Below are 12,915 nucleotides of genomic sequence, written 5' to 3'. Positions count from 1 at the left end.
AGTATGTCTCGAAAGACAAAGGAAGGCAAAGTCTTGCTTAAAACTTAGAAGTTCTATGCCACTTGACAGATAAAATAATGTGCCGAGCACCTGTCACGGTAGACGTCTGCCGTAGTACGGTTTTTCTCGGTCTGTTTAGCGCATCGCATCGCAATCATAACGGTGTAGCGTTAGGTGCGCGGCAGCGAGCCACGTGCGTGCACTATTTGACGTGTATTGAATAATACCGCTTATGCTGGCTCCAACTTGATAGCTAATTGAATGGCAGGTTACAAGATTAGGCAACTAGCTTTAACCAGCGGTTTTGCTTGCCTGAATTATATTAGAAAATATGCTATTTGCTAGTCTAGAATATGATTCATTTGTGTATCAAATTTCATTCTAGTACTGTAGCAGGTGTGTGCGTGATCGAATAACAAACAAGTATATAAGCTATATATATAAAATATGATATAATTAGTTATGTGTAAACTTAAGTTTCTCTAGTTCTTTTTGTTTGAAAATTGTCCCAATATTGTACACCGCTTTACCCGCTGACATTGATGCTCCTTTCCACATTGGGTGTTGCTGGAAGAGAACTTTTTTACAGTTAAGCTCAACTTTGTATATTTACTTACCTGTATCATATTTTTATATATTATTAGTGTGTACAATAAAGTATTAAATAAATAAAAAAATTAAAAACATCTAATAATCTTCACAATTTTAATATTGTAATAAAAAAGTAACTATTTATACATCTGATTATGTTGTATTTATTTATGTTTCATTACGAAATTCTTATGTGTGAATATTTGAAGTCTATCATCTGTAGGTCACTTTCTATACCAGTGATTCTCAACCTTTTTTTTTTTTGTTGCGGCACATATTTAACGATTTCAAAATTTGGCGGCGCACAAAGAAAAAGATAAAAATTATTTACTTACTACAACACACTGCATAAATAGTTTATGACAAAAGTTTTAAATATTTGCAAAATTGGCGGCACACTTTTAAAATTTGGCGGCACACAAAAGTGCCGCGACACAGTGGTTGAGAATCACTGTTCTATGCTATCAACTTGGAAAACTATAAAAAGGACTAGCATACGAATAGAAGAAATGTTGATTGCAGAGATTATGTTCCACGTAATTGATATTGCTTGAAAATATTATACACCGAATAAATTTTAACCTACATCGAAAATGAGGTTTTTCAATTGGACTTATTTGAATTGAATATTCAGAGCATAGACTTAGATACCGTGTTACGAATGCGCCCACTTTGTGTGCCCATTTTTTGCCCTGTAAGCGAAAGGCGTCTGGTTGAATTTCGACCAAAATTTGACTCCAATTTCCTCCATAGAATTGAAGGCTAAATACATAGTTTAGACCATTGACAAATACGGTAGGTACTTATAAATACACATACTTTGTTGTTACTCAATTCTTGCGATAAATTGGTCCTTTGTGTGTTGATTTAAACTTTTCACTAACTCTCTGGTGATGAAAAAATATAATATATTAATCTGCCTGGCAGGGAGAAAGGGATTATTAGTAATGAAGCCTTATAGATCCATTGTTATCATAGTAATTCAACCTATTAGGTCGACCTACAAACGGTTTCCCATGGAAACCATCGTGGTTACTTCTTGTTAATTTCTTCACAATGGCGACTGATTACTACATACAGCATTTATCTTTGGCCTGTTTTATCATTCAGATATCTGTTTATGTCATAATAGTAGTAAACTCTTTAAGTTTATTTTTAAATGTAACAATTTTTTTGGAATTCAACATGATGGTTTCCAGTGAACCATGTAGAGGTCGACCTGAAGTTAGAACCCATTACTAACAATCCTTTTCCCCCCAAAGTTATCTGTATGGGGTAGGTATTTCTATTACATTTGTGGTTTTACTGCTAAGCAGCCCAACTGTACTTGCGTGTATGTTTTTTGGTTTAAGGATTTTTTTTAATAGGTGATAATGGAATGGTAACCCCACTAGCGCTATCGGTATACTCCGGCGGGGCACCAGCGAGGGATGATAGGTATGGATGAAATAGGTCAATTAGCCCATCGTGATGAATTCAACAAAAATTGTTCACGATGTTTTCCAGAGGGAACCACGTGAAGGTCGACCTAATAGGGTATATTGCTAGCAATGGGGCTGTCAAACTCCATTTCCTACAATCCCTTTCCGCCCTCGGTTTGAAGGTTAGATACGGCAGTAAAGTTTTTTTTTTATACAACTTAGAATGGCAAACAAGTTGACGGTCCACCTGATGGAAAGTGGTAACCATCGCCTATAGACATGGACATAACAGAGTATACTGTTTCGCCCATGATACCCCCCATGCGTTGCCATTCCTGAGGACTCGGGTGTTATTCCTCTGTACCCAGTAAATTCACGCCATATCCCATCCTTCAAACCGAAACATAGCCATGCAAACACAACTGCTTCACGGTTGAAACACGAATGGGACTGAGGCACCCAAGCAATCGACTTTTGTACAAAGTCTCCATCTGGTAAATAGTTACAAGATGGTGTTGTTCAGTTATCATTGGCAATACACGACGGTTACCACTTTCCATCAGGTTTCCCTGAGATGGGAAGGGAAGTTGTATAAAGAAATATAAGTGCGTTTTATTGCAACAATTGTATTACGAAGTCTGTGCTCTTAACATCGCGGTTGTTAGCGGCAAATTACCTATATTACTCTGCAACATCTTACTAGATGCTCTAACAAAATTGCTCTTTTAAAGTCAACCAACTGCCAATATTCGACTAACAAGCGTATGAATAAGATCTTTTATATTATTTTTATAATTTCTATTTTTGTTTCCTTCCAACCCTTAATTCTAGCACTATTTGGGGTCGAGTCTCCTTGTACAAGGCATCAGGATCCTCTGTCCTAAGTTGTCATATAACATTTTTGTAATTTATTCTTTATTTTTTATTGTACACAAACATAATGTTAAGAACAATTAATTAACGTTTAAAACGTAATGTACAAAGGCGAGCTTATCTTTAACAAGAGTCTTCTTCCAGCAAACCTTTTCATGTGAATTAAATTTGTAATTTTTATTATTATGTAGACATGTCAAGTATTAAGTCCACCACAACGACAACAGTGGACAAATGCCTCTGACGACCCCGTCCCGGATTATAGTCGTGAACATTTTTATTTGTTATTCGTATTATTTTTTTTTACGTGACCGCTACTAGAGTTCATAACTGTTTCACACGTTTGGGAGCACGTCTCACTTGTTCGCGTAACGTGACTAGTTTACGGCTTGCTAATTCGCTGTGCAAACAAATAATCGTACAACGACATTGCCATCATACGTATACGCAACTGTTAAAAAAACAAGTTCGCTTTTGGCGGCAAAATTATTATTACAGTCAACCACTTTTTACTTGCCACTTCGCTCACGTGACTGCAACTTGCTTATTGGGGGGGGGGGGGGGGAAGGGATTGTTAGTAATGGAGACTGAGAATCCCATTGCTAGCAATATACCCAATCAGATCGACCTCCTCGCGGTTCCCCCTGGGAACTGTCATGGTTAATTCCTGATGAATTCATCATGATGGGCTATGAGCTAACTGGCCTGTTTTCATTCTCATACATATCTCTATCACCCTTCACTGGTGCTCCGCCAGCGTATCCCATTAGCGCAGGCGAGGTTACCATACCATTTTCACCTATCAAAATAAAAAAACATGCTTACTGGCCAGTGAAAAAATAGATTGTTTTTTGAAAACCATACAGTGAGTTCATGTTGGACATTATGTTTGTACTTGGAATTATGTACCTAATTTTATGTAATATTGTGCCTTTTTTAGACTTTTATAATTATTTTTCATATTATGGTTTATTTGTTTGTTCTTTGTATAGCCAGGAGCCAAGTGTGGGGAGTACTATAACACAGAATATGCTAGTACAGATTCTGTCCAGTTCCAATGGCAATATATATATATATATATATATATATATATATATATATATATATATATATATTATAAAATATATAAATGAAGATTAATATTATCAAAATAAAGTACGTGTATACTAAATTTCATAGTAATCGGTTAGGTTGTTAAGACGTTGCATGGTAACAAACAAACGAAACATATTTATAAAATATTTATAGAAAGGATAAACCTATTAAGACATCTACTGAAGAGCAATCCTCAAAAAAATTTTTGAAAAAATAAAAGCAAAATAAAAGGACACTTAAATTGATAATCTTTTGTTTGAAATCTTTTTACGTAGCTTCCAACAGGATTACAATGCATTTCGGCGCAATTCAAAACTGTGAACCGATTTCCATGAGTCTGTTTGCAATCAAAAATGTTTCTTCCGTCTTGATCATTAAATTTTGTGACGATCTAAGTTACTCTTTTTCTTTGTAAAGTAAAAAACTTCTTGATGTAAACATGCGGGGGGTAGTGGAAAGGAATTGTTAGTAATGGGGTCTATCCTGTCAGCCCCATTGCCTAACAAAGGCCTTAGTTACTTCCCCGCTGTTCCCCATGGAAACCAACGTGAATTCTTGAATTCATCGCTTAATGGGCTAACTGATTGTACTTATTGGTAATCCGCTAGCGTATACCGATAGCGCAAGCGGGAGTACCTTTTAATTTTCACCCATAAAAAAACATACGATTCCAGATTCTAAATTTACTTTATCTGCGACATATTTGAAATTTCCTTTTTAAAAGGCCAGCAGCACACTTGCAATGCCATTGATGTTATGGGTGATCATGGGCAGCGGTAGTCACTTACCATCAGGTGAGACGCGTGCTCGTTTGCCTCCTGAGTTGTAAAAAAAAACATTTTGGATATTTACATGTATCTATTTATAACTGGAATATATTTTGCGGAGTAATATTTATTATACTTGTAACAGAAAGTATAACACAATTAAAGAACAATAAAAATATCGAGATACAAGATGGCGGTCGTAGTTTCGAAATCAGGGTAATTCGAAAATAAAAGTGAACGCTTAATTGACGTTTTACGGGTTACCTACTGATACACAGACGGTATCAGTGGGTGACCCATAAAACGACACCCTACCGAGTCAGCCAATTACTGTGATTACGGTCAATCGCCTAGAAGTCAAAGATGGCACCTGTAATTTGGCAACCTCGAATTTTGACTAACGGTGTGCGAAATACGTGTAATAACACTGAACAAGTAGCGTAATTGAGTTGCTGACTACCTTCTTGTACGCATTAGTTTCTGAAGTAGCAAACCTAACACGATACCTAAGATCTACCTAACCTAAGATAAAACATACGACAGGTTTGAAGGCAGACTTTCAGAAACGCAATGTACAACAGTACAAAGTACAGAAACAAAAACCACAACCAATTTGATGCAGTAATTTCTACGTGATGCAGAAACAAACAGGCAGATACTGCTCTTATTGAGATCCCTCATGTATTTTTTCTTAAATATTTTTTTTTTTTTTATAAATAGACGTTTTCTAGTTACAATATTATTATATTAGTAAGAAGAGAAATAACAATTTTAAGCTAAGTTGTATCCGGTCAGAGAGTTATAAATTTGACATACATTCATAATCTATTTTAGGGATTCGTTTTAAAATAATACAAAGAAATTCTTATGAAGTAGCTATTTGTTCATCTACCATAGTGCTACATCTCACTAACATTTGTAATCCATCATTTCGTATCGATTTGAAATTTCGAATAGTTTTTTCTTAATTTAAATCAACTTTACAAGCATTCTTCAGTCATTTTTTACGAATGCTGGGTTCGGAAAGTTGTCATCTGTTGAGAAGAGCCCGCAAGAAACTCAACAGTTACTCTTTCAAATCTCTGTTAACATTATGTGTATTTATTTAAATGTACTATGTCTAAAATTACATGGTCGTTAGAAGCCCGTGCATGATCGACTAACATCATGCACGTTTGTCATTCAAGTAATAGTTTAGTGTGTAATAGGCTTTGTTCAATAAGTGTTATTTAATATTGTTAATTCAAAACCTTACTGCGAAAGATTTCTTTTACAATAAGGATTGCATAAACATATTTTATCAAAAATATAATTGATATAATATGTAAATATTTTCTTAGTTCTAGAATTATTGATTTGATTTGTTCTCTGACTTCCAAAGTAGGCCAATGTTTGCAATGTTTGCATTGAAAGTCGAGCTATTGCTTTCTGAGAATGATATGGTGCACGCATTATGATTCAAATGAAGGCAATTTGTTCTATTTGGAAGAGAATTCCAATGAGAGGAAACTACTGTATTTTGTTTTGCTCACTATTTGAATTTTTATATGTGCTTTTGGTTTAACTGTCCACTGTTGGACATAAGCTTTCCCTATAAAGGAAGTTTTGCCAGTAGTTGTCACGCTTGGCAGGCGTAGTTAGGTTGGTAACCGTAGTTAGGCAGGCTTTTAGCTGCTGCCCATCCCTAGCCCTTTCTTAGTCGTCTCTTACGACACCCATGGGAAAGGAAAGGGTGGCCCATTCTATGCCAGAGCACACACAGCACCAATATAATAAAAAATAAACATACTAGATATAATACTATATAATTGTGTACTGAACTATGTCGTTTCATTTGACATTTCAAGAAGTATGTAATTGGTAGATCGCACAGGGTTACGTCAGTAAACAGTAGATCTTGGGTCTAGTCAAGTGGGCCACCCCTGGGCTACAGTGACCGTTTACGATCAGACGGGCTGTTATTGTTTGTCAAATTTGTAGTATAAAAAAAGTTACGTTTCTGCTTACCCCGCAGGAGAGAAGGCGTCAGCACTTTCTCCGGGGCATATTTACTTTTTGAATACTATCGTTGAGTGAGGCAAGCGAGGTGGTGGTGTGGTGGAATGCGGGTCACCGGTAACGGTGCGGCCGCTAGCGCACTGCACGAGGCGCCGGCTCGCCGCCGACACACGCTGGCCGGCCAATGAATGGGAGGGTTGCCAATCTACATCCACACTAATATTATAAAGAGGAAAGATTTGTATTTCACCAGAGGGAGACTGTACAAAAGTCGTTTGCTTGGGCACCTCTGTCATATTCGTGTTTCTACCGTAAAGCAATTGTGTTTGCATGGCTGTTTCGGTTTGAAGGGTGGGATATGGCGTGAATTTACAGGGTACAGAGGGATAACATCTGAGTCCTCAGGAATGGCAACGCATGGGGGGTATCATGGGCGAAACAGTATACTTTGTTATGTCCATGGTACTGCTCATGTCTATAGACGACGATTACCACTTTCCATCAAGTGGGCCGTCAGCTTGTTTGCCATTCTAACTTGTATAAAAAAAAAAAAATTGTGTGTATGTATGTTTGTAATGAATAAACTCAAAAGCTACTTTGCCGATTTTAAAAATTCTTTCACCATTAGAAAGCTACACTCACCCTGAGTAACATAGGCTATATTTATTGCTAGAAAAGATTAGGGATCCTTACTAAAACCTTAGTAGCGTAACTCAAGGTGTAAAAAAATTACTTTCTTCGCGTGCGCTGCGGAAACTATTGGTGATAGAACAAAAGTATGTTCTACAATATTGAAGAAAATATCAATAACTACAAAAAATTCCCGGTGCTATACGTCAAACTATTATTGTTATGTCACAATAACCACTTTTTAAAATGTTGTAAAATGTCCATCCGTGCGAAGCCGAGACGGGCTGCTAGTCATTTATAAACAAACTAATACCCGCGAATCTATCTTATCTTTCTTCACGGTAGAAACACGAATGGGACAGAGGTACCCAAGCAATCGACTTTTGTACAAAGTCTCCCTCCTTCCCTTTTCGAAGTTGCATAAAAAACTTAAGTAAGTACTTAGATAAAAATGTATTACGAATAACCACAATTAGTAAGTACTCTGCCTCACATGTTTGCTGTATTAAAGACGTTTGGGACATACGCATTGTACGAACAATCAACCGACCTTGTAGCCAACAATACGTCAACAAAGAAAACATAATTTGTCCCACTTTCGCATTGAGGAAACCAGTAGATATTGTTGCCAAAAAAAAATACATCGTAGTAAAATTAATATTCTCTTGTAATCCTAGTATGGTTATTTCAAAAAGAATGAAACCTGTTCTATCGCTGTACGTATGTATTAATATAATAAAATTAGAACTAAACGATGTCTGTAAATGGGGAGATATTTGAAAAAAAAAATATATATATATATATATTTGGGTTTATAATAAGATCAATAAAAGCCAAAACGAGAGGTCATCGCTGGCGGTAGTCACATACTACCAGAGGGAAACTGTACAAATGTCGTTCAAACCGAAACACAGTTATGCAAACAAAACTATATATGCAAAACTATTTCTAATTTAAAATTAATAGTTGTCAAGATATATTCCTGCAACAGACGGATAGACGCATGGTTCCTTTATAGCATGTCAGTAGCTAACTCTAAAAACCGGATTAACTCTACATATTATGTGTTTGTTTGCATATTGCATACAGATGACATTGCACTTGCACCGGCCGCCCGGCCGGGCCGCTCGGCTGTACCACTAGGGTGGGTTGTGGAATGTCCCACTTTCACCAGCTATTCTAGTGCACATTGGTTTAACGAAACAAACATATTAATCATTTATACTAGTACATAAGTAAATACGTTTCACATACCTGACCACTAGAGCTGTTTGTCTTATCTGATAATTTCCTTTTAAGACTTTCCTCTTAACGTGGCTACTAATTTATGTATTATTCTCCAACCAGTTCTATTCCAAGCCATATCTTCGACCTCTCTATACCCTACAAGAATACGACTTAATAGTTTGAGGGTGTGTGGTTCGAACCTAGATCCAAACAATGGTATCTTGATATCCACCTAAAGGCATCCACAATGTTTGTAGCAGCATTGGCAGAAGACTTCTATGCCATCAGACGCAAACGGATCGCATCTCTTTTGTACCGACTGCGTGGCAGCAGTGACAGCATTCTGTAAGCATTGTGTAATAAATACGATAGCCCGATCCTCTCATTGTGGGGTAAAACTATTATAGGTGCAATAAAATGATTTGTTTTGTATTTTTTTTTATACTAACATAGTTTAAGTCAGTTGTTACTAACAAAAATGGATCTTAGTTTATCTGTAATAAAGAAATAATATTATTATTATAAAGGCTCTGGAAGATCGTTTTATATAGAGGGACCGTCAGGGAACTAAACGTTATCAATTGCAAAATATTTTTTTAAAATCAGATCAGAAAAAGCTCAAATGTATAGATAATTTTTTATATGTGATTTTTATGACACTTAGAATTGCAAATAAGCTGACAATGTACCTGATGGAAAGTAGAAACCGTCGTCTATAGACATGAACGGCACCATGGATGTTACAGAATAGTCTAATATGTTTACGCTAAGTCCCGCTCATGCGTTGCTATTTCTGAAGATAAACCACATTCCATCCTTCAAACCAAAGTATAGCAATATAAGTACAGATGTTTCACGACAGAAACACGAATGGAAAGATAAAAGCCAACTGGTCATCGTGTCGTCTCGTTACAGAGTATCCTGTCAGTACTGGTGTCGAGCGCCCTGCCTGAGCAGACGGCGGCCGCGGAGCCGCTGTCCACCGCGGCGCCCGCGGCCGCGGCCGCGGCCTCGCTCGAGCCGAGAGCTGGCGACGCGCCCGTCGACGCAGACTCGGAAGAACCACCCGAGGGCTACTATGCGTTTGTCGAATCACCCAATGCAACCCCACCCAGGTAAGTGACCTTGCAGACAGGGGAGTAGAGAAGCTAATAAAGGGGTGTAGTGGCCCTATTGCTAGCAATATACTATCAGGTCGATCTCCACATGGTCAAAATATTACAATTTAATTCCTAGTGAACTTGTCATGATACGGACACCCCATTCGATTTCTTGCTCATTTACTTTTTTTTTTATGTTTTATCATCATTCATTTTATCGTCACTCACTGGTATTCCGTCGACACATATTGATTACACAGGCGGAGTGTCTTTCTATTTTCATCTCATTAAAGATACCCCTTGTATTTCTTTTTGCCAATGAAAAAGTAATCCAACCTGTGCTATTCGTATACGTTGCCCGGTGGGGCACATTGAAAGATGATAGGCGAGGATGAAAGCAGGTAAATTAGCCCATAGTGACAAGTAACCATGACGATTTCCAGGTGTACCAGGGGTCGATGTGATTAGGCGTGTTGCTAGCGAATAGGGCTTTTAGTCCGCGTGACTGACAAGCCCTTTCTCTTAAACCCTTGTATATTGTGCTGTAATCACAAATGGAGTGTAGTTTTTATTTTAATAGAAAATGGAATGGTTGTATTTAATTTACGTTGACGGGGTACAAGTGTATGATGATAGGTGAGAAAAAGTCAGATCATTGGACCATCGTGACGAATTCACTGGGAATTAACCACGAGCCTCTAGGGACTGAGGATTTACTATCAATTTTGATACTCATGCAACATCTCAGCAAACAAGTACCTATATTTACTACTGTACTAGTATAGTACTGTATTATGTATGCATAGGTGGTTTAGTAGCGGCAAACTTGGTAATCTTAGTATTTATATTATCTATGGTATGCTGACTAGTAAGTACTATGTCAAGTACTACCAAGGACATAAATGTACCTAGGTACAGTTATACCTTTGCTCTGCTAACCTATTTGAAAGCTTTCTCCAACGATGTTAACTGTCCTAAATCTTCTACGATAAAGTACAAGCGATACCAGTCAATGTCCAGTTACTGGTAGTTATGTATTTCCACCTGCATAAATGTTAAACACAGTTTCCTAGACATTTGCCCGGCCATATAATTATAGTGTTTTGATATAAAATATTATTTCATTAGAAATTAAAGAAAGTACTTGGTAAATTAATCATATAACTTGCTAAACAAGAGGGAAGAAGGGTTTAGTAATAGAGATTAGCAACCTCATTGCTAGTAATAAACCCTATCAGGTCGACCTCCTCGCGGTTCACTCTGGAAACCATCGTGATTGATTTATTGTTGAATTTGTCAAGATGGTATAGCTGACCTGCTTCATTCTCACTTATCATTCTGCACTGGTGCATGTATATCGATGGCGCAGGCGAAGTTATCATTTCATTATCATTTATTAAAAAAAAAAAAAACTAGCTAAGTAAAGCTTTTTTTATTCATTAAAATGAGTTAATTTGTTACTATCTTTTACCACTTTAACGGCCTAAACAATCCCTTAGAAATTTAGTGTACACGTTCTACACGTATATGCAATGGAGAAGGACAAGGCTTTATATCTCGATTAAAAAACATATCTAGATTGCGAACGAAGTCACAAATATACACATAACCGTTTTGGACTATTTTAATTCATCATCATATCAAGCGAGAAGTGTCCGCTGCTGAACATAGGCCAGGGGGGTTTTGGTACAAGTTAGCATATGTGGCAGGCAGGTTGGCAGCCGCAGTTAGACTTTGGCGGCGTTTTAAGAGGGACGCTGCTGCCCATTTCTTGACCGTTAAGCTCTTCCTAGTCGCCTATTACGACACCCTCGGGAAAAGGTGTGGTCTATTCTATGCCGGGACCATAAGGTTAAAATTTATTTTAATCTGTAAATGGTAATCCTAATATATTTCGTATTGACATTCACAGGGTGCGCCCGCCGCCATACCGGCAAGTTTCGACCGAGTGCCGCGAGGGGGCGGGCGCGCGGCCGCACGTCAGCGCGCACAACCTGTGCGGCGACCTCAACCGCGGCATCATACCCAAGAACCCCATGGGACAGAACCCCAACGGGGAACCTTACCCTTTGTAAGTGCCACTGTTATTTTTAATAGATAAAATCGTAAAATCGGAATGCAAGTGTGATATGGCAATTGAATCTAATACCAATTTTTTATGCAACTTAGAATGGCAAACAAGTTGACGGTTCACCTCGGTTGGAAAGTGATAACTGTTTTGAAAAAAATCAATTTGACAAATTGTTTCAAAATTGTCAAAATTCAATCATTTTCAATATTCTGTTTATAAAGTCACGGGTAGATAGATTGATACTCCTTATTGTTTCCTCCAAAAGAAAGGATGGAGAGGAGTAATTATAAACAGTTTGATCGGAGGCACGATGAAAATTCTATTATTTCTAAATATGGAGATGTGATACATGTAATAATGTAAATATATATCTTTACTCATTAGATAGGTAAAAAGATTATAAAATTATATAAAAAAAAAATACAGCTTTTTCTCTATAAGTGGAAGAATTAGTTTTTTTTTAACTTTTTTGTATACAACTTAGAATGGCAAACAAGCTGACCGCCCACCTGATGGAAAGTGTTAACCGTCGCCTATACACATGAGCAGTACAATAACATGAATAAAGTCGACATAAATAATTACTAAAATTTGATTTTTTTTTCTTTACAACATTAGTTTAAATTGTTCAATTGTTGAAAATTGACAGACGAGTCCGATGTTGCTACATTGATAAGTTTTTGTATATATATTTTTTTAATTTTTCGATCAATTTCAAGAAGAAGGGGATTCTTAATTCGGCTATGTTTATTAATGGACTGTAAAAGGAAAGACTTTTTCAACTCGGTTGTGTTTTTTTTATGTATTTTACTTTATAACTCCGTGGGTTGTAAAACAATTTGGATTTTATTTTGTCTGAAAGGATATACTTACATATAGGTTTCATAGAAATGTCATCGAAATCGGTTCAGTAGTTATTTTTAAATCCAAACACCTGTTTTTGTTACAATTGATTTTTTTTTTATTTTGGAATACAATTTTAATTGTGATTAATATGAATTGTACACCGCTCTACCCGCAGACATTGATGCTTCATTTCACTTTAGTTGTTGTTAGAAGAGAACTCTTTTAGAGTCAAGCTCGTCTTTGTATATATACTTACCTGTATCATATTTTTACGTACAATCAGTGTGTACAATACA

At 36.8% G+C, this 12,915-nt stretch overlaps 1 protein-coding gene across 2 annotated transcripts in view; it reads left to right on the top strand.

Moving 5' to 3' along the window:
- The window catches only part of LOC113515812 (uncharacterized), a 42,583-nt gene that overhangs the window by 10,393 nt on the left and 19,275 nt on the right, over positions 1 to 12,915 (top strand). For both annotated transcript variants that reach the window (XM_052893501.1, XM_052893500.1), the window contains exons 2-3: positions 9,518 to 9,717; positions 11,615 to 11,773. In XM_052893501.1, coding sequence (XP_052749461.1) covers positions 9,518 to 9,717; positions 11,615 to 11,773 — 359 coding nt within the window. The remainder of the gene's footprint in view (positions 1 to 9,517; positions 9,718 to 11,614; positions 11,774 to 12,915) is intronic.

Source organism: Galleria mellonella, unplaced genomic scaffold, assembly GCF_026898425.1.
Source record: "Galleria mellonella isolate WM207_F2 unplaced genomic scaffold, CSIRO_AGI_GalMel_v1 utg176, whole genome shotgun sequence".
NCBI classification, from domain to species: domain Eukaryota; kingdom Metazoa; phylum Arthropoda; class Insecta; order Lepidoptera; family Pyralidae; genus Galleria; species Galleria mellonella.
This window is presented reverse-complemented; position numbering and strand designations above follow the sequence as displayed.